At 55.0% G+C, this 21,361-nt stretch overlaps 1 protein-coding gene across 1 annotated transcript in view; it reads right to left on the reverse strand.

The window, feature by feature from the left end:
- The window catches only part of AP2A2 (adaptor related protein complex 2 subunit alpha 2), a 90,548-nt gene that overhangs the window by 2,693 nt on the left and 66,494 nt on the right, over positions 1-21,361 (reverse strand). The window contains exons 7-18 of the mRNA XM_077773385.1: positions 17,719-17,827; positions 16,075-16,225; positions 15,094-15,262; positions 13,882-14,019; positions 11,039-11,221; positions 10,416-10,513; positions 9,807-10,038; positions 9,537-9,704; positions 5,203-5,363; positions 2,576-2,658; positions 881-972; positions 13-134 (exon numbers count right to left, since the gene is read on the reverse strand). Of these exons, the coding sequence (XP_077629511.1) occupies positions 13-134; positions 881-972; positions 2,576-2,658; positions 5,203-5,363; positions 9,537-9,704; positions 9,807-10,038; positions 10,416-10,513; positions 11,039-11,221; positions 13,882-14,019; positions 15,094-15,262; positions 16,075-16,225; positions 17,719-17,827 (1,706 nt within the window). The remainder of the gene's footprint in view (positions 1-12; positions 135-880; positions 973-2,575; positions 2,659-5,202; positions 5,364-9,536; positions 9,705-9,806; positions 10,039-10,415; positions 10,514-11,038; positions 11,222-13,881; positions 14,020-15,093; positions 15,263-16,074; positions 16,226-17,718; positions 17,828-21,361) is intronic.

Here is a 21,361-nt window from a genome sequence, read left to right on the forward strand (position 1 = left end):
ACGGGTCCTTACCGGAACTGGATGTTGAGGACGGGCGCCTCCGTGAAGTCAGACACACACTCTATGTTGACAACCTGCTGCACCTGCGCGCCACCGTCCACGGTCGGGTCCACAGGCTTGGTCTGCAAGCTCAGATGTGTATGTGTCAAGGAGGCCATGCCAACATTGGGGAAGTGTGTCTGAGCAGAGAAGCCCTGAAACCTTCTAGAAGGGGGTCTGGAAGAGTCAGAGCTCATGCTCCTGATCCTGAACAAAACCCTTAAGGCAGTTGATCCTACATTTTTAATTGGCTTTACAATCAATGTTTCAAATTTATCTCAAAATAAAAACGGACCTAGCTTGGGGTAGGCAGGTGGCAGCATCCTTCTCGGTCAAGCTGGGGCATTCCTAACCCTCACTCTGTTTCGTTGGCCCAAAAGATGTTTGGATACAAAGCTGGCACTAGCAGGAAAGTTCTAACTGCGTTTCTGGCACTCATGTGGGACGAGACTCCGGTGTGAACAGGGCCGCCAGAAATAAGCACAGCTCACCCCAAGTGTGCAGCACCGGGGCCCCAGCGGCCATAGGCCCCACTCACCCTGTTCTAAGCGGCCACTCGGGGAAACTCCCAGAGAAGGGTATCGGAGCTCAGAGGGACTTAAAAATAATGTGGCAGGAGAACAAAACAAGGGACTCCAAGGAACCAAGTGACCCAGGAGCAGATGCCCAAGTGTCAGTTTTCCATGCGTGACCGCGAGCTCCCTGTAAACACGAGGCAGCCACTTGGAGGCGCTGCAGCAGCCGGAGTGCCTCCTGCGTCTGATAAAGAGCGACTTCCTCAAAGCCCTCCTCTAAATCCCAAATGCCCCAGCTGGGGCGCAGGACACGTGAGACCAAGGATATTCATCTGAAGGTCGTCTGAACAGATTAGTGTTGGAGTGAAATTTAAGAACTGCGTGGAGGTCTTATTCCCATAGAATATAAACATCCGACCTAGAAGGGAAAAAACAATTCCTTTCACACACATCCAGAGCATTAACCGTGAAACACAGAAGAGTGGCTGCGGTCACTTGAGTTCCAGGTAGGCCGCTGGGGTAACTCCCCCTCTCCATCTGAGGTGGGAGGTGCCTTTGTTGGGACACGGCCCAGCCTGGGACCTGGGACAGAGGCCTTGGCCGCCACCTCCGGGGAGGCCTGGGCAGACCGGCATCCCCGACAGCGATGCCCCTCACCACCGCCGCAGCAGCCCATGAGCCATGTGCCGCAGACGAGGCGGACACGCTGACGTGATCAGTTACTTAACATCGCCACAGAAACGCGTACATAAATGTTTCTAAACACGCTTATACCCTCTGAATTCAGAGTGGAAAATGGACTTCAAATACCATGGAGAGGACCAACCTGTCCAGCACCGCCCCGCCCCCAGCTGACACTGCCACCGCTGGGTGCAGGGGAGGCTGTCACACCTGGCGGAAGGCCTGGAGCGCAGCACCTTCACCAGGACAAGAAGGGTGCCTTGGTGCCTGCTCTCAGCACAGAGCTCCCAGGAGGTTTCTGGCAACCCTCCTGACGGCCCTACAACGCCCCTGGGGGCAGGGCTCCCACTTCTCCCATTTCCCACACTGGCACTCGCTCTTGTGGAAAAAAGGGGGTCCTCACAGGGCTCAGAGACGGCGCCCAAGAGGGAGGCAGGTGGTCATCAGTCCACAAGGGGCCCCCAGCAACATCCTGATGGCGAGCAGACACAGTTTTCTTTGCCGGGGGGAATTCGCAAGCTTTTCTAAAAACTGTGGTAAAATACATACAATATAAAAAGTACCGTCTTCCCCGACTCTAGTGCACCGCTCACTGGCACTGAGCACCTTCACACTGCTGTGCAGCCGTCCCCACTCTCCGTCTCCAGAACTTTCCATCTTACCAAATGGAAACCCTGTCCCCGTGAAACAGGGACCCCCAGCCCCTCCCCCAGCCCCAGTGCCCACCGTCCACTCTGTCTCCGGGAACCTGGAGACCCCAGGGGCCTCGCGAGAGTGGGTCACACATGAGCATCACGTCCCCGGGTCCGTCCACGGTGTGGCAGTGTCAGAGTGTCCCTCCCCGTCAGGGCTGAGCCACATCCAGGGTGCGGACGGACCGCGTCTGTCTATCCATCTCTCGGTTCCCCAGGTAAACAGGAACTGTGGGTCACACGCTCGCTCGGCGTCAGTGTTCGGAGGCCCCGCACGCTGTTCGCCACAGCAGCTGCAGGAGCTCCCGCTCCCGCCACAGGGCCCGGGGGGCCGCACACGTGGTTCCTGCTGTTTTGACAGCCACCATCCTGACGGCCGAGGGGCGGCGCCTTACTTCTGATCTGCACCTCCCTGATCATTAGTGATGGGGCATCTTTCCAGGTACTGGTTGCCAGGTGTCTGTCTTCTTTGGAGAAATGCCTGTTCAAGTCCTCTGCCCATTTTTTAATTGGGTTGTTTTTCTGCTGTTAAATTCACATTCTATATATATTCTATTCCAGAAACTAAACCTTTACCAAATACATGACTTACAGTTTCTCCCCATATAACTGAGTGAAAAGCTTTTTGTTAAGTAATTAAACACATACCTAAATTCTGCCGAAATTCAGACTTCAGTCCAATTTGAAGCAACTGGTTTTCAAACAGCACACCATTATTCTTACAGACAAACCTTGGGAAAGGGACAGCATGTGAGTCACTCAAAGGTACCCGATGAAAATGTAAAGATTTGTTTTGAAAAAGGGTTTAACAAACAAAAAAGCCAGAAAAGCCTTTATGGGACACGAGGTAAAGGAAAAGGAGAAAAATACTCAAGGGAACACCAGTGCAAGTGCCCTCTAGACAGAACACGAGCGGAAAGCAGTGACAGGGCACACCCGAGACATGACTGCACAGGAGGGGGCGGGGCAGTGCTCTGCCCATGAATGTGCCAGTCCACAACCCTTCTCCACAACTCAGACAGGTGCCCCAGGGCACAGCAGACACTCCCAGGCCGGACCCCAGGTGGTCTCACCTGACAAAGGGCGCGGGCCAAAACTCCGGGCACGACCACTAGCACCACTGCCCGCGCATGAAGAACTCTCAGTCCAGAGAGGGCACTGGGGCAGGGCACACTGACACGTGGAGGCCAGCAGGGCATCCAGGGAGACCAGGAGACAGACCCTCCATGGCAGCAGCCCCCACAGCCCAAAATCTCCAAGTCCTGCTGTGCTGGGGCCTGCTGAAGCTCAGAGCTACCGCGTCCCGCCCCCATCCCGTTTCGTACAAAGGGGCCGGCAGACACCTTGTATTCAGACACCTTGCAGACGGCATTCAGGGCTGCTCACGTGCGTGCACGACCCCCGCCCCCACCCCAGCGCCAAGCACGGTCTCAGCAGAGGCAGAAGGAGAGACAGCCAGGCCCGGTCTGCCCTCCAGACCCGCCCCACAGAGCTGTGCTCCCCTCAGACCCCAAGGCTGCCCTTTGCTTCATCCGGCACTCCCCACCTCAACGCAACGGGCTCCCTCTCCCGCTCAGGCCCCACACAAAGCCTCACAAGGTCAACTGCACAACGTTCTGAGATGTGTGTGACCACACTTGCCCGGAACTGATCCCAAGGGGACAGACAGAAGTGACTGGGCAGCAGAGCTCGGCACATCCCTGCCCCTGCAGAGCTGAGAAGGGACCAGCCCGCTGCACCCCACCCGCAGATGCACTCTGCAGCATACATGGCACTGCTGGTTTGGGCTAAACCACTTTACTCTGACACTTGCCAAGGAGATGGCAAGGGTATTGACTAATGACCCACTAGGTGATAGATGTAGCTTAATAGTCAACAGCTGGTGGGATGGTTGTTGTTTAATGGGTCACCCCGACCAAAACCTGACCCGGTGGGATTATAGGTTTATAACAAGCACCTGCGAAAGCCTCGGGACTGTGCAAACCTTCCCCAGACTGCAAGCAGTGCTGGTCCCGGAGCACCCTGCACTCATACCCACACCCAGCCCTCACCAGACACCTCACCAACCCTCTGAGGCTGCAGCACGGCCGACAACCAGAACCCTCACCCACTGGCTGGGGTGCCTGGAAGTAGGCAAGCTGCTGAGCAGATGGCTCCAAGGGCTCCCCCCGCAGCCAGCGCCCCCACCAGGCCTCCCGCCCTGCCGTGCACGCGAGGAAGCCTATGGCCCAGGCACCATGCACACCTGCACACACAGTGAGAACTAAGAACGCTGGGTAAAATCCCTGCCCCAGGCCACCGCCCAAGCCAGGACGCCCAGCTTCGAGCCGGCACTGTCCCCAGGTACACATGCCGCTTTGATACCAAGGGCCTCGCAACGTGGGGTCCGCGGTGCTTGTCAGTCTCCAGCTCAGCACTTCTAGAAGCCACCGATGGCAACGCACACCCATCCAAACCCACCTCTCCTCATCGTCTTCAACGAGCAACAGGAAGTAAGAATCAGCACGCACACGGACACCGAGACACAGGGAACTGCACGCGCAGAGGAGCCCTGCTGCTGTCGGCACGACCCAGGAGGGCGCGGGGCTGCTCCGTGAAGGCGCTCCTCTCCGGCCAGCCGGCATGCCCCCCGCACCAGGCTGAGCCCTGCCACGCCCCCCGCCGGACTTGAGACTGGCAGGGACTCGAGGGACAGAGAGCAAACAGGGAAAAGGCTTGGAACCACACGGCTAACAAAGCAGGAAAGGAAACACGCTGCGCAGAGCTGCAGGGTGTGGGGGCCCGTCCAGCGCTCACAGGCAGTGGGGGCCGCATGCACAGCAGGCACATGGCATCTCCACAAAGGCAAGACAGGAAGGGACTGAGAGCATGTGTTAACAAGGAAGGAGAGGCTGGGCGCCTGCAAGGCACACACAAAGTGGGGCTGAAGTCAGAGCCAGAAGGGGCACAGATGGACAGCAGGGCGCAGGGGACAGAGGAGCACAGCCGCAGATGGCTGAGAGGCCAGCATGCGCCTCAGACACATGGATGGCCAGCGCCTGAAGCGCTTCCTTTGCACCCGATCTTGGGGACAGTGAGCAGCCGCACCTCATGAGAGCGGACAGTCCAGGCAGCTGCAGGGGCGGTTTCAGAGCAAGCCCGCCTGGCAGCCCAGAGTCCTGAGCTCTGCCAGGAGGCACCACGGCACTTTGGACCAGCTAATGTGGACTCTGGGCCCCAGAAAGTGGTCAGAGGAGGAGAGAGCCCCTGTGTCGAGGACCCAGGGGACCAACTACCTGGCAAAGTTGTCTTCAGAGCCGGGAGCCAGTGGCGCCACCGCAGAGGGGGAGTCTGAGAACACGTCCACGAGCAGCCCGCCGGAGGACGGTGGGGGGCCCGCGGGCGCAGGGGGCGCGGCCCCCAGACCCAAGAGGTCTGCCGATGGAGAAGGCGTGGACTGGAAAACAGGGAAGGAGATGGTCAGCGGGGAACCTCCGGGCACGCCATGGCCAAGCAAGCACGAGTGCCCACGCCTCCCTCCAGGGCTCCGGGCCAGGCTGCACAGGGCAAGGGCCCAGCACGAGAGGGGCGACCGCAACCCCAGAGCCAAGCCTGAAGGTCAGTCACCATCTCACACGACTGCAAAGACAGCCAACCTGTTTCCATGAAGGTTATTTGAACAGGGAAAAAAAAAGTTCTGAAAATACTTTTGCCATAAAAGAAATCAAAAAGAGACGAGACCATGCACGTTACTGTCAGCATCCAAGAGTGAGATTAAGTTTGAAGACATGAAGAAGTAGGCAAGCAACTTTAGGTGCGTTCTTGGTTTACCCACGTTAGGTTTTACTGAGTTACAGAGAACAAATAGATCAAAAGCCTACAGACCATTCGTTTCTTTAAACAGTTACTTTTTAATCCTAAGCAAAAGAAAAAGCCACTGGGGGCCACACTCAACACAAAGCACTCGCCCAAGCTGCCACTCCCACTCTGACCCCGCACCTCTGCAAACGCATGGGGCTCTGCCTGTGACCAGGGGCTATGTCACTGCAAGAACCAGGGATGAGCCGCTCTGCTTTGAGGACTCGTCTTGAATAACTTTTGAATGTCCCACTAAACATTCATGAAAGTAAACATCGGTTTATAGTTATCTGAGACTACACCCTGACATCATCGTACATCACTGCATTAACACTCTGCTAGGTTTAACACACGCTTGTCTACCCTGAAGCGACAGTTGAAGGAGGCCAAGTACCCTCCTCCCCCGCTCTGGGCGCTAGCCAGTCACACTTTCGGGCCAGGCCTCTTACAGTCACTTGCTTCCCGTGTGGCCACGCTGAGCAGTTACACACAAAAATCAATGTGAGTATAAATAACTGGTCATTTCTCTTTCAGGTTCAGTTAAAAAATGTCCTGAGACATTACACCGTAGGTATGTCATATCACGTGCAAATTCTATTCCAAGACACAGGCATCACAAAACGTGTGCTCTGCACGACGGCCCCTTCTCCCCAGCCCTGCTGAGGCCGCCCTCAGGAAGGGGAGAGCCTGGGAGAGGAGGGGCCTGGAGGACGGGGACCCCAGCAGAGCTATCAGGAGCCTCTGCAACATCAGCCAACGGCGTCTGCACGTGGCCTTCTAGGTGGTTCCTGGCCCTCGCTGCACCAGCAGCAGCGTTCCCGGGAGCACGGCTACGGTGACACTTTTTCTGACGCTGGCGCCGTAGGGGTCTGACCACCTGAGGAGGGTCAGGAGCAGAACGCGGGTGGCTCTGAACCTGGCTCTGAATTATGCAAGGAAGGCATCTGTCGTAGCTGACGAGCTACAGCCTACGTGGGAATTACGGGGACCTCGTCCCCTCTGCCACCCTCTGCAAGATCTTTACCACTGGTTCCTGAGTAACAGTTCAAATACTTCTTAAAACAGGAAAATCTTTTGCCCAGTGAAGTCAAAACGCACCCCAAAAGTTACAGCAGACAAAAGCAAGGCTGTTCTGCCGGGAAGCCCCACCTGGACAGCCATTCTCTGCCCCGAGGCAGGCGTGCGGGGACCATTGCTGCCTCCCGCCTCCCCCAGGACCCAGGGAGACCCTCCTCAGAGTCTGCCTGACACCCATCCGCACAAGCACCCCTCTTCGCCCTGACGGCAACGGGGGCAGTGCCGGGGCAGCAGGAAGAGCCCCACGCGGCACCGGAGTGCGTGCGGCTCCAGCTCTACCAGCAGCCCGAAAGCCTGGGCCCACACGCCCAGCAGAGGTGGCCCCGCACCACAGGAGACGCTCCGTACGCACAGAGAGGCAAGCAAGGGCCACAGGTGCTCGGGCCCCAGGCCACGGGAGGCGGGCCTGTGGAGAGCAGCCGGTACAGAGAAAACCTTGCAATATTATCTGTGACCCTGAGGAAGACACTCTGACCAATTCGACACCACAGTGCCACACACCGCTGTCTCCCACGTATAATCCAGACGCCCCCCACCCCCCCGAGGTGGGAAGGAAGACAAGAGGAGGATTTTGGCCAGGAGGGACGCCTCCCCTTTCCTGTCCTGCTACTCCGGCCTCAGCTCCCCAGCCCCCACCAAGGCCCTTCCGCTTCGGAGGGCTCTCTGATCAGACCCCCGGCCATCTGAGCACTAAGGTGGGAACTGACACAACCGTGACACTCTCTGCAGCACTGGCAGCTCTCAGCTCAGAAGGGCCATCTGCTCACGACCACGCACATCCACGCGCCAAGCACCCAGCTGCCAGGCACCGCTCAGGGCTGAGTAGAGAGCTCGCGGCCGGGACGTAAAACGTCTGCCGAGTTAACCTGGGACAGTGCCCCTGCCCCCCACCCCTGAGAACGTGCCAACCCAAAATGTTACGTCTCGTCACAGCTGCTTCTCCAAGTGGGGCTCCCTGATCACACCAGGGTCAGGAAGGGCTCACCGGAATTCTTAGTGCCACACGCTGGACGTAGCCAGGCAAACCCAGCGTGGCCAAAGGCCTGGTACGTGTGTGCGTCTCAGGAAAAATTAAGTAAGCACCAAATAAGGAGGGACCAACGACAACTGTCAGAACAGACATTAGAACCCGTTTCCTGTGCTCACATTGGCGCACCCGGCTGGAGGCCTGAGCGGCCCGAGAGGAGGGTGCAGGCCACCTCTCGAGGCACAGACCAGCCACCACAGTGTCTCCTGCTTTGTGCACATCTGTCTTCAGGTGACGCCACTGGCAGAGGAGCCACAGCCCCCACCACCGCGGGAAACGCCAGACCTGACCCAGCACAAGCACCAGTTCATGCACAAACGTGCAGAAATCACACCACTTCACAAACCCAATCTACCAACAAAACCCCAGCACTGGCAGGACCTTCAGGGCCTCCTCACAGGCAAGAGCCCACATGACTGCCAGGGACAGCCCGGCCCAGATCTGCTCTGCGCCCAGAGGACAGGGTCAGAGGCACGGAGTGTGCAAGGCCAGCATCATTAAATTGCTCAGGGGCAGAGGGACGATGACCATGTGGAGAAAAAGCATGTCTTTATCATTCACTCCAAAACCAGTTCATGAAACTCCACTACCAGAAACTACAGAGCAGACACCACACCTGAAGGCCCAGACTAAAGAAGGCACCTCCCAGAAGCATCAGGACCCAGGTGACGGGGCCTCACTATGACGGGACTCTGAGCCAAGCGGCCCAGTAAGGCCTGAATAGAGGGTCTGTAACAGGCCCAGGGTCCTCGGCTTGAGGGCCAGACGCACGGTCAATGGGGACACACAAGTAGACCAGGGCCAGGCAGCAGACGCCATCAAGGAGCACAATGGCTCAGACGGGAGCACGCTCTCGACAAGCCCACCCCTAAGGCCTTGGTCTGTCCTCACGGGAGCATGTCACCTCTGACAGTCCTCCTCACAAAGGCCACCTGATACCACTAAGAGGCACTGTTCATGCCCCTGGGCCAACATCCTAGAGAGGACACAAAGCTCTCCAGGCTTCCTTCCAGAACAGACAAGCAGAAAGCCCACAGTCCCAGGGAGCTAGCCAGGGTGCCCAGCTGGCAGATGTGTGGCAGGGCTGGCGTGCGTGTTCCCCACGAAGCTGTTGCTCCAGAGAGGGAGAGAAAAGAAACAAACACAACCCTCAAAATGACATCTCCCACCTGACACACTTCAAAAAATATGATTTCGTTTATACATGAATATCCTTACCACGTCACACAGAAAAGGGAAACTGGTTCTAATCCAAGTCACTACTGAAAACCTCTAAGAACAGCACGAGGCTTGAGGTGGGTCCACTCTAAACCAACAAAGAGTAGCCAGACAGGCCTCCCACGCAAGGCAGTCCCGCAGAAGCAGCGAGCAGTCACGTCGTCTGAACCAGAGTCAGGACAGAGAGGAAATGGACTCTGGGCCTGAGACAGCGGTCCAAAGGACAGTCTGGAAGACAAGGCCCAGGCGTCTAGGGGAGAACAGCTTCTGGAGGTCAGAGGTGAAAGAAAGGTGAAGGTGTAAGCTTGGTCCCACCACTACGTTCTTGGCACACACTTCACACTTAACAAAAAATTCTCCCCAACAGGCAGATGCTCTGCTGGTGCCGAACCTCAGGGACCAGGCGACCCAGGAGCTTATGCGGGGCACTGCCATCAGAAAGGGACCCACCGCGGCGCTGGCCGGGGCAGGCTCAGGGCCCCCATTGACATCGGCGCTCCTCTCCCGCTTGGCCTCCTCCAGATCTGTCACTGTGTTTGGGCCCTTCTTCTTCTTGAGCTTGGCCAAGATGGAAGACTCACGCTCCGGAAACGGTGGCATCTCTTCCAGGACAGTCGCCTGGAGAAGGAAACCCAGAGTCATCACAGCTGCAAGCCCCGCGGCTTCCGGCCCCAGAACAAAGGACAGTGCAGCAGGGGTCCCAAGCCCCCCGGGGCCTACCAGGATGTCGGTGCTGGCCACCGTGCTGAGCCGCAGGTACTCCACGGCCCGCTGCTGCAGCTCCACGTCCGCGTTCTTCAGCTGGCTGTCACTGCGCAGCACATCCTGAATGGTGGTCTTCACCTCCGGGAACAGGTTCACGAACTTGATGTAAGTGGACAAGAGCAGCGCCCTGGTGGGGACGCTGCACAGATGGAACTTGGAATGCAGCAGGTGGAACTGGATCAGGGGGCTGTGGGGCACAGACAGGGCGGCAGCGTGTCATCCCCCGCACGCATGCCCCTGCGCCTGGCTGGGCACGCACATGTCTCACCCACAGGCCTGAGGCGGGGAGTGGCTCGGGGAAACGGACCCACGATAGACCAGAGCGACTGCAGTCCAAGAAAACACACTTCCCTGCGGGTAACGGGAGTAACGTGACCACCCCTCTGCTGTCGGCAAGAATCCCGACTTTTGCACAGCTCGAACGGAAATAAAAACGTATGAATCCAGAGTGGGGGTGCTCTTGCTCTGCTGTCCCAACCTCTGCTCGGCCATCAGGTGAGAACCAGGAGGCACAGAGCCGGCATCACAGTGCAGTGCTCACCTGACCCCCACAGGGTCTCTCACCTGGATCTGGGGTCCCCCGCTATCAAGTTTCCAAACTCTCCCAGGATGTAGCCGCCCACTTTGACCAGGTTCTCGTGGCACGCCGGAGCCTGAAGAGCCTGTGAAACCGCGAGCACTCTGAGCCTGGTGCGCGGGAGCTCACGGCACAGAGAGACGAGAGGTGTCCCACAACAGGATAAAGTTGCTAAGTGGTGGTGATGCGCCAGAACTACCCGGAATTCAGGTTGCTTTCCTGCACGGCCCATTTTTCACGTTAGTGCAAACTTCCCCTGGAGCTTCCCCAAGAACCCCTGGCTTCAGTACCCGCCCCTTCCTTGCCGCTTCAGCAGGTAGGTCAGTAGCAAGGAGGCGCCAAAGGCAGAGATGTGGCCAATACCAGCCCTGGAACGAAAGTCGTGCTCTACTTGGGCCCCAGGTGAGGCCAGGTGCACAGCAGCACCCTCCGGGGACACACACCCCTCACCAAAGGAGACCCTGCACATGCAGGAGACAAGGCCCAAACAGAGGCGCTGTCCCCGGCACAGGCACTGGGACCTCCCAGAACAGTAGGTAGGAGGCACAGGGAGGCCAGCGATGCCCACCAGAATCCCACGCCTTAGCCGGAGGGTGCGTCTGGGCCATACCTCAAACACCGTCTTAGCAGCGTAGCCCTGCACGTCGTCCCGGTTGATGACAATCTGAATGACGCGGTACCACACCTCCTCGCTCACGTAGTCGCCGGCAATCCGGATCAGGTTCAGGATGGTGTCCACATACCACGTGTAGTCCACAGCATACTTCTCCGCCAAGATGGCGACTTTCAGCACCTGCAGGGGGCGGATGCTCAGGGCAGCTGCTCTGGGCTCCGCAGCCACCAGCGCTGCATCAACTCGAGGGCCTCGGGAGGACCTGAATGCACACACGTGCCAAAGCTTGGGTGTGCAAGAAGCTTCCACCAAATTCTCAAGGGAGCCCAGAGAGTTTAAGACTTGCACATTTCCCTGGGGAAAGGCAAACCACCCTCCAGGAATAGCCTGGGAGGGACACGCTCTAGGAGAACACACGGGAGGGCCGGGTCATGGCTGCCCCACACCACCGTAGATCATACCCTGGGCAGCCCTTCCCAGCAAGCCTGCTCTCAGAGCGGCAGGGCTCTCTGGGTCTTCTCCTACCCTAGCCAGTCTTCCTCAACTCTGTACAGGGGATCCCCACCCACTCATTTACCCCCACGCACTCCAGAGGGCTCTGTGGGCCACACACACTGCCCAGGGGCAGTGGCACCAGGCTGTCCCAAAGCAGGCCCTCCCCCCTAATGCCAAGTCACATTCTTAGGGCACTGAGCCCCCCACACGGCATCAGCTGCCAACACTAGACTGTGTCCCTCACACAGGTGCCTGTCTTTACAGCCCACCTTCCTGCTCCTTTGCCCTCCTGACCATGCCCCCAGAGCTCCTGCCGGGGCCTGGCTACCACCTGTCGCTCCGCCCACTCTCTGGCCTCCACAGTGACTCTCCACTGTGATCCTAGAACATCATTCCAAAATTCACTCTGCGCCACTCCCCTCGGCTTAAATCCTTCGAGCCCAGAGCTCACCCTGAAGCTGAGCACTCGGGACCCCTCACCACGATGCGGGCGAGCAGCCTCACTGCCTTCTGCCACATACACCCTGCTCCCACCACACTGAGCCACCTCCTTGCCTCCCAGTGGCCCACCCCCACGTACCACCATCCTCTCGTGACAAGCTCATTGCCACATCCTGTAGAAGCCCCCCAGAACCCCATGACAATGACTCCCAAAGCCCCCCCCAGGGTCTAGAGCCCTGCCTCTACCAATCCTCACCCACACTACAAGCAGGTCCACCATCTTGCCTATGACCTGGCCTCCCTGTGGACAGAAAGGACCCCTACGGGCAGGGCAAGCGGCGGATCCAGGTATGGGCGCCCAGCAGCTAACACAACCATGGGCACGCGATATGACACACCAAGCCGGACAGATGGCCAGACAGAGCATTTACCCAAGAACTCAGAAGGTCTTATTCCTTGTATGACTGAAGCTAACTGAGGAATGTCATTCACCATTTCAAAGGGAGTAAGACCCAACATGGAACTGGTTAACATTCAAAACCTCAAAAACCTACCCGGGGCGCCTGGGGGGGCTCAGCGTCCAACTCTTTGAGTTCAGCTCTGTTCATGGTCTCACAAGTTTATAAGACTGAGTCCCCCAGCAGGTTCTGCACTGATACCGGAGCCTGCTCGAGATTCCTTCCCCTCTGTCCCTTCCCCTGCTTGCTCACCCTCTCTCTGTCACTCTCTCAAAAACAGACTTAAAACAACACAAAACCTACCTAATTACACAGAACACGTCCCTTCTGTGCCAGCTCACAACACGCAGAATTGCGATGGTAACCACACCCCAGATGTGGTAACCACAGTCCCCAGGACCAGCCCTACCACACAAGCATCGAGCCCAGGCCCTGCTGCCTGGCCACACTCTAAACGTGACCCCCCCCCTCCCCACAATGGACTCCCCCCTCCCTACATGTCTATTCTTAGATCTTCCACTCCTGCCCCTCCTGTCTCCCCCGAAGTGCCTGTGTCCTCTCTCCTGGCTGGTCAGCAGTTCGACTCCAGGGGTGCCTCCTCTGAGAAGCCTTCCTTGACCTTCTTTCTTCTCCAGGGCAGCCCCGCTCCTCCCTGAAGCACGGCCACACGGGAATGAAGCCATGCCGCTCACATTGAAGAGCCAGCACCTGCCCCAGTCTGGCCAGAGGGGGCCCAGCCATTCAATGAACAATCCCCTATAAGCCTGAGTGTCCCAGCTGTGTGCAGAGCCACATACACTCAGAAGCTCCCAGCCTTTCATTTCCAACCCAAACATCAGCCTGCGAGCAAGCCTGAGGGTCACTCATAGTGAGAGCTCTGATGCCGGGCACTGGCCCCCCAGAGTTCCCAAGGAGGCCTCTGCTGCACTTCACTCCCTAGAAAGACAAATAGGACACACTTTTCATAGGACGGAGAGGCTACAGGCCCGCGACCCTTAGCAGCTGACCTCTCCACACAGGCACACTGAGCCCTCTAGAATCACACACACGCTCAGGGCCCCTCTCTGCCGGCCACGGGCTACCTGGAGCCTCATGCCCCCACTTCTGTATTGCGATCAGTCCTTCATGAAGTAGGTATTTGCGGAACTCTGACAATCTGTTTGGTGTGCCCACCTGCTTTGCTGATCACATAATAACGGAAACCACCCCTGCCAGGTACTAGATGGTGGCTGAGCTCAACATGTCAGAGACGGAGGAGCACATCCCGAGCACATAAGCAGTAATGTAAGGGTCAAACTTACAGAATTTTGCCCACAAAACTTGGAAGCTAAGGCAGAGGGATCTTGCACCCAAGACCTAGCAGGTTCCCAATAAAGCACCAGGGAGAATCACAAACTCCAAGGAAAGGAAGGCTTGTGGTGGCAATGTGGCAGCCTTCAGACTCACAATCTCTTCCCGGATCGAATAGTCGGCCGTCTCCAAGTAGCTCAGCATCTCGGCCACAATCTGCTGGGCGTTGCTGCGGTCACACATGGCATAGAGGAGGTCCACGGCCCGCTGCCGCACACTCACATCCCTCTCCGTCTGGGGGCACGAGGCAGAGTGAAAAGCCTCACAAGCAGAACCCAGGCCACAGCGGCTCAGGCACCCAACTCCGTCCCAACACTAACTGCGCGCTGACCCAACTCCCCGTCCAGATCCAGTGACACCCCCCCCGCAACCCGCCACCTGCTCATCAGCCTCTGCTACAGAATAAGACCCCAGCTGCTCCTGGGCACAGGACAGCCGGGAAGCGCCAAGCAAGGGCAAGTCTTTCTGAGTCCCAGCAGTGATAACAAACACCAAAACCAGGGCCAGGAGGATCCAGAACACTGACAAGCTAAGCCCTCGTGTTGCCTCTTGTTCAAAACACACACCAAAAATGTTAACAACCGGGGCGCCTGGGTGGCTTAGTCGGTTGAGCGTCCGACTTTCGCTTAGGTCATGATCTCGCGGTTCGTGGGTTCGAGCCCCGCGTCGGGCTCTGTGCTGACTGCCAGCTCAGAGCCTGGAGCCCGTTTCAGTCTGTGACTCCCTCTCTCTCTGACCCTCCCCTGCTCACGCTGTCTGTCTCTCTCTCTCTCTCTCTCTCTCTCTCTCCTAGAAATAAATAAAAACACTAAAAAAAAAAAAAAAATTAAGAAAAATGTTAACAAAGGAACAGGGTCAGGCCTGGGACAAAACAACGGGCTTTGTAGCCTCCCCGCCCACCGTCCATTCTCCAGCGCACCTAAGGCAGTGATGAGTAACGGGGGTGGGGGAGGGCACTGTTGCGTCCGAGCCTGCGGAGTGAGCCTACACTACCTGTCCGGGAGGCTCATAAAGGCAGGTAACAAGGTAACAGGAGCAAGTAACCTCAACTTGGCTCTTCCAACTCTGGAATTTTCATTCCTTACAAAAAGTGGATTTTCTTTTGCAAAGGATGAGTTTTCTCAGAGACAAGGACAAAGTATTTTCTCTCTCTCCCAAAAAGAACTGTTTGTACTCATTCAAACACCTATTATGACTCGGCTACGTGCGAGACGTGGCGCTCAATACCACGCTCTCAGCTCGCCTCCCAGACCGAGAACGGAGTCCCTGGGAACGTGGCAGCCACAGCCCCGAGCACAGCGCACTCGCCTTCAGCGCGTTGATGACCGTGTCGATGTGCGTCTTGACTGCCTCGTGGGAGAACTCGGAGCTGGCCAGCGTGCACATGCTCTCCAGGGCCAGGTAGCGGAGGTTGGTCTCCCGATGCTGCAGGAACTGGCCCAGCTGGTTGCAGGCCCGCACCAGCAGGTTGGGCTCGCTGCACGGGGGGGAGGGAGAAGAGGGGCGGTGGCTGTTGCTCTTCAAATACATTTAATAAAGACCAAAAGGCTTCCTCTAACCTCTCAAGTTTTGTTTTTAGCAGTTCCCAGCCCTGCTGAAGTAGGACTCTCAGACTGAGTTTCTGTCACAAGAAACTACATTTGTCCAAAAGCACGGAGGTGGGAGATGGTCGGGAGCAGGTGGGCCATGCCTGCTGTGCCCCCACGACCTTGGGTGGCGTGCAGCAGCGGGGACCCTGGCGGCATCTCCCACGGCCCTGCACGTGAGCCACACTGTCGTGCTAACGGGGATGCTAAAACAAGGCACCGTACTCAAAGCCACGGGCAGGAAGTCAGACTACAGGAGCTGAGAAGAAAACACAAGGAAGCAAACCATCTGCCGTCGCCAATCTCTGTCTCACTGACACACACGGCCATCTCACCACATCCCCATAAAGGCCTCAAACCAACGCTGACTGCTGCTTCATGCCGCACGAAAACTACCAGGGACCCCTATCCTTCCTGTGTGGTCACGGGAGAAGCCCGGCAGAAGCAGGTGCTCAGGGGAAACAGGAGAGGCTCTCTCTCAGGGAAAGGAAATCGCAGCAAAAGGTATGTGAGCTCTGAGGCCAGAAAGAGCATGAAACACCAGAAGAGAGAGAAGAAAAGGGGCCCTAGAGGGATCACCACCCGTCTGAGGAGGGCAGAGGCAACCTGTCCGTGCTGGGGGGTAGGTAAGCACTCGACCGTCACCCAGGACACCTTGGGGAAGAGGCCAAGGGAAGGAGGGCACCGCCCCCTGCTGACACACCTGTCATGGTGGATGATCAGGCTGATGGCCTCGAAGAGCACGGCATTCTTGGCATTGGAATGCTGCACTTTTTTTGACTTTGGTGGTTCCTGGGCTTTGTTCAGAATCGTCTCCAGGCACTCAGTCAGGCGGCCTCGCACTGCAGGGTCTTCTGGGCGAGACAGAGCGCTGTCGGGCCNCTCTTTCCAAGGACATAACTGCATGTGCATTTTAATGCAAATAATGCTAAAAAGATGCATAATGCTTTCACTGAATTACAGATTATACCAATCAAGAGAAGAAAAAATCTCAGAGACAGACAAAATATATTACAAAAGTTTGGAAGAAAGGGGACAAAAGACTTTTTCTCCACTTTCTATTTCCAATAGAAACAAAGAAAACGTTACCAAGATCAATAAAAAGAGAAAGAAATGTTAAAAATTCTAATGAAACCAGAAAAAAAAAAAAAGAAAAATCAACAAAAATATCAAATATCAGAAACCACCTGTAGAGCACGCCCACCAAGGCCCCCAGCATACCCGGGGTGTAGCAAACCCAGCCATTCAAGGGAAGAGTGGAACACTGTGCACGCAGGAGAGACGCCATCAGGGCCCTGAGAAGCTGCCCCCCACCCCCTGCCCCAGGGCTCAAGCAGAGGGGCTGCTGAAGGCCTGAAAGGAAAGTCATGGGGGAAACACACCCATGAGTGAGTGGAGGCACCCCAGATCTCAGGATGAAGAAGTAGGGCAGCTGCCAGACTGGGCAGGGCCAGACAGCAAAGGAGGCAGCAGGAAGGAGAGGCTGTCGGGGAGGCCGGGCCCTGCTCCAGCTCAAGGGAAACCCCCCCCCCACACACACATGAATGCTCGGCTGTAGGTGTGCAGTTCATACTTCAGTGTGGAAAAACTTAGTAAGAGAAAATTACTGGAATCTAAGACAAATATCTTATACAAAAACCAATTGGAGTAAAATGTGAAGGTTACAACAAGCAATCATTGCAAAGTGCAACTTGGAAGTATCTATATTCTTCAACAAAGAAGTTCCATTTCTAAGGGCGCCTGGGTGGCTGGGTCAGTTAAGCGTCTGCCTTTGGCTCGGGTCATGATCTCAGTTCGTGAGTTCAAGCCCCATATCGGACTCTGTGCTGTGTGCAGAGCCTGCTTCAAATCATCTGTCCCCCGTCTCTCTGCCCCTCCTCCGCTTGCAGCCACACATGTGCCCACTCACAGTCTCTATCTCAAAAATAAATAAAAACAAACTTTAAAAAAAAAGTTCCATTTCTAGATACTTACCATACTAGTCGAATGTAACATATTGCAATAAAACATGGACAGAAAAATACCTCTAATGTATGTATTAAGATTATACAGATTATTAACAACTTAAGATACAAAGTTTGTGAGTTTTACTGAAAAATGTTGTTTCAAAAACCTGCACAGATCTGATACCACAGTATCTAAATAGCAGAGATAACCCCAAATCCCAAGAAAATTGTGACGTCTCTACCAGCTGCTCTGGGGAAGCCAAGATGTGTGGCAGCATCACAAAGACCCACGGAACAAGAACCAGCGCCAGCAAAGGGCTTGTGAAGATAACAGCACAAGGCGTACGGCTGCGATGCTGACGCAAACCCCTCCCAGACAAGCCTGGGCTGGCAGCTGTTACCTGGGGGTGGATAGCACTGTAGCAGCCTCAGGAGCTTTACGGACAGCCAGGGAGCCGGGACAAAATAGTAGGTATAATCCTGAAGGTCTGTTGACGCAGACGTCACAATCTGCAAACAAAGGGTGCGGGCAGGCATCAGTCACTGAGAGAGGCCCTCAGTGTGGTCCTCAGTTCACACACTAAGAACCAATTCTGCTCGAAGAGCTGAGGATATTTAGTTGTCTTCTATTTTAGAAGTAAAGGAGCACGGCCGTGCCAGGCTCCCATGGAGGGCAGTGCCCGCTGGCACCGTGGGGAGCAGCCCCCCACACCCTTGCTGTACATCAGCCGTCCCGCTCTGCGGGCACAAAGTGGCCAATACCACTGACCCAAAAACGCCACAAAATTCCACAGATCGGGATCCCAATCTTTCCTTCATAACCAGCAAGTGAACAAAACACAAAAGGGAGAACTTCAGTCCCCTCAGAAGGGAGAAGCCGTCCAGCGCAGACCCCTGCCAAGGGCTCGCCAAGGCCGGACAGCAAGCTTCCTCCATTCGCAGTTCCATCTCCTTGTCTGCCACCGTCCTTGGCAGGGCAGACAACCCCTCCACCTTCCGAACATGCGACCGCCCCTAAGACCTTTCATCTTCAGTGCCACACAGCCCAGGGCCTTCCCCACCTCCTGTGTCTGCCAGGGAGGCCAGAGGAGCAACGCCCTACAAAGCTCTCAGGTGTGACACTTTAGGTCCTAGGTAAACACGTTCAGGAAGGCTCACCTGATTCCTGCCCTCAGCTGCAAGACAGCAGCCCGGACCCAAGACATGGCCTCTCCTGCAGGCAGGTGAGCTCCACGCTGTTCAAGGCACGGGCAGAACAAGCAGAGCGACAGAAGGCAGACAGGCAGGCAGAGGAGGGAGACAGGCAGTAGCAGTGTGCTCCTCGGCACAGGGGGAGCCAGCACAGGCAGCCTCGTGCGGCTAATGCCACACTCAAAACCTTACAACTTTAACATACCCATTTGAAGCAAATATAAAAGAGAAAGTAATGAATAATTTACCTCAAAGATTTACAAAGAGACTAACAAATAAACTCAAAAAGTAGAGAAAATAAAAACATGAAGAGAAACTAGCCAGGGATAAAAAAAACAAAATAGAGAGGGCAACAAGGTCAGAAGAAGTCATTACACTTGGTGAGACTAATCAGGAAAGTGAGAATGCGCCAATACCTGCGTCAACACTGGGGAGGAGGCAGCACTACAGACCCCTGTGCAGAGTAGCTTTCTGTCAATACATCTGAATATTTAGACATATTAGCAAATGTCAGGAAAGTGCAACGTAACCAAAATGAAAAAAAGTATAAAAAAATACAAGACTCATAATTTATTAAACAAGTTAATAAGTTTAACTTGTTGAATCCTTAATAAGAAACCGTCGACAGAGATGCCTGAGTGGCTCAATCAGTTGAGTGTCCGACTTCAGTTCAGGCCATTATCTCGCCGTCCATGAGTTCAAGCTCACGTCGGGCTCTGTGCTGACAGCTCAGAGCCTGGAGCCTGTTTCAGATTCTGTGTCTCCCTCTCTCTCTACCCCTTCCCTGCTCACATTCTGTCTCTATCTCAAAAATAAATAAAACCTTTTTTTAAAAATTAAAAAAAAAAAACTGTTGACAAAGAAACCCCAATCTCAGATAGCTTCACCAGTTAATTAATGATAATCAAGGTACCAAAGTCACTGGCACAAACCAATCCATATTAGTTTACAAGTAACATTTTAAGATATCCTTGATGATAGAATTTTAAAAATAAACTGTATAAAGTTATATCTGACAAAAGATAAAAGAACCTCTACTCACAAAGTTATAAAACATCACTGAGAAAAATTAAAGATTATCCAAATAAATGGGGAGGTATGCCATGGTCATGGATTCAAAGACCCAATACTGTAAAGATCTGAATTCTCTCAAAACCGACCTACAGATTAAAGGCAGTCCCAAAAGGATTCTTGGGGGGAAAAGATAGGTGCTCCAGCAGACATCGAGACTTGCCCTCAAGTCCCAGTAGCAGACAGTATAAGACGAACAGAGATGCCCAGGGAGAGAGGCGAAGAGCCTGGTGCTTTACGGCCAAGGTAGCACCGCTGGCGGTGCGGGCAGGGAGGCCGTTTAGCACTGCATAGATACAAACACCTGTCCCAGAGCAGGTGGTCGGTCTAAATGTGAAACCCCAGATCAAGGAAAGACTTCATACATAGGGTCTAAAAAGCACTGACCATAAAGGAAAGGATTAGTGCATTAAAATGGGGAATTTCTGGTCAGAGAAGACTTCACCAAGAGAGTGAAACGGCAAGTTACAAAGTAGGACAAGATTTTTAAACACAGAGCAGACTGAAGCATATACAAAGATACCATTTTCAAAGACCAATAATAGTTACACGTGGGCAATTTTGTTTAGTTCATCTTAATCTAACCAAGAAAGCGCTCATACCAAAAGTATGTAAAGAACAACTTCTATAAAATAATTTAAAAAAAAAGCGCTAACCCTGTAGAAAAAGGGGCAAAAGACTTCCTAACAGGCACTTCACAAAATAAGATCTTCAAGAAAGCAATAAACGTGTAAAGCTGCCCTGCCTCACTGGTACAGAAAAAAACGTACATTTAGATCACAAGGCACCGCCACGTGCCGGCACGGCTCACATTTAAAAAGCCAAGATGCAGAGCAGCGGGCATTGCACACTGTTGGTGGAGCACCCTGGCACTGTCCCCTTGGGATGAAGCGCTGCCTCTTTCAGGGGCACACCCACTAGCAATTCTCTCTCGCACACGCACATGCACACCAAGCTGTTCCCAGCAGGTGATTCACACCCACCTCAGTGCTGGGCACATATGTTGTGTCTTCATTCAAATTCTACAGCATCAAAACTGAAGGAACAGGGGCGCCTGGGTGGCCCAGTCGGTTAAGCGTCCGACTTCAGCTCAGGTCATGATCTCACGGTTCGTGGGTTCGAGTCCCGCGTCAGGCTCTGTGCTGACAGCTAGCTCAGACCCTGGAGCCTGCTTCAGATTCTGTGTGTGTCTCTCCCTGACCCTCCCCTGTTCATGCTGTCTCTCTCAGAAGTAAATAAAACATTAAAAAAAAATTTTTTTTAAATTTTTTTTTGCATTTATTTATTTTTGAGAGACAGAGACAGAGCGTGAGCTGGGGAGGGGCGGAAAGAGAAGGACACACAGAATCCGAAGCAGCCCTCAGGCTCTGGCAAGCGTTCAGCACAGAGCCCGATGCAGGGCATGAACCCACAAACTGTGAGATCATGACCTGAGCTGAAGTCGGACACTCAACCGACTGAGCCAGCTAGGCGCCCCCCAAAAAACTTTTTTTTAAAAAACTGAAGGAACAGCACACAGGACAAATGCGGCCATTCCACAATGCGGAGCATGACGGGACAGACACGAAAGACTGCACCCCATACGCGGGATCCATTTGTGTGAAGAGTCAGAGCGCAGTCACATCTAGATGACAGAGCTAAGGACACCCGCTCAAGGCAGCAGAGGAGAGGAAAGCAAGGAGTGAGGCCACAGGAGTGAGGGCAGGGCTCCCGCAACGGGAGACCCCGGCCAGTGTCCCCGCCCGCACCCTGCGCGGTGGCTGAGTGGTGCTCGGGCTGCAC

Source organism: Crocuta crocuta, unplaced genomic scaffold (assembly GCF_008692635.1).
Source record: "Crocuta crocuta isolate KB4526 unplaced genomic scaffold, BGI_CrCroc_1.0 scaffold1161, whole genome shotgun sequence".
Lineage (NCBI taxonomy): Eukaryota > Metazoa > Chordata > Mammalia > Carnivora > Hyaenidae > Crocuta > Crocuta crocuta.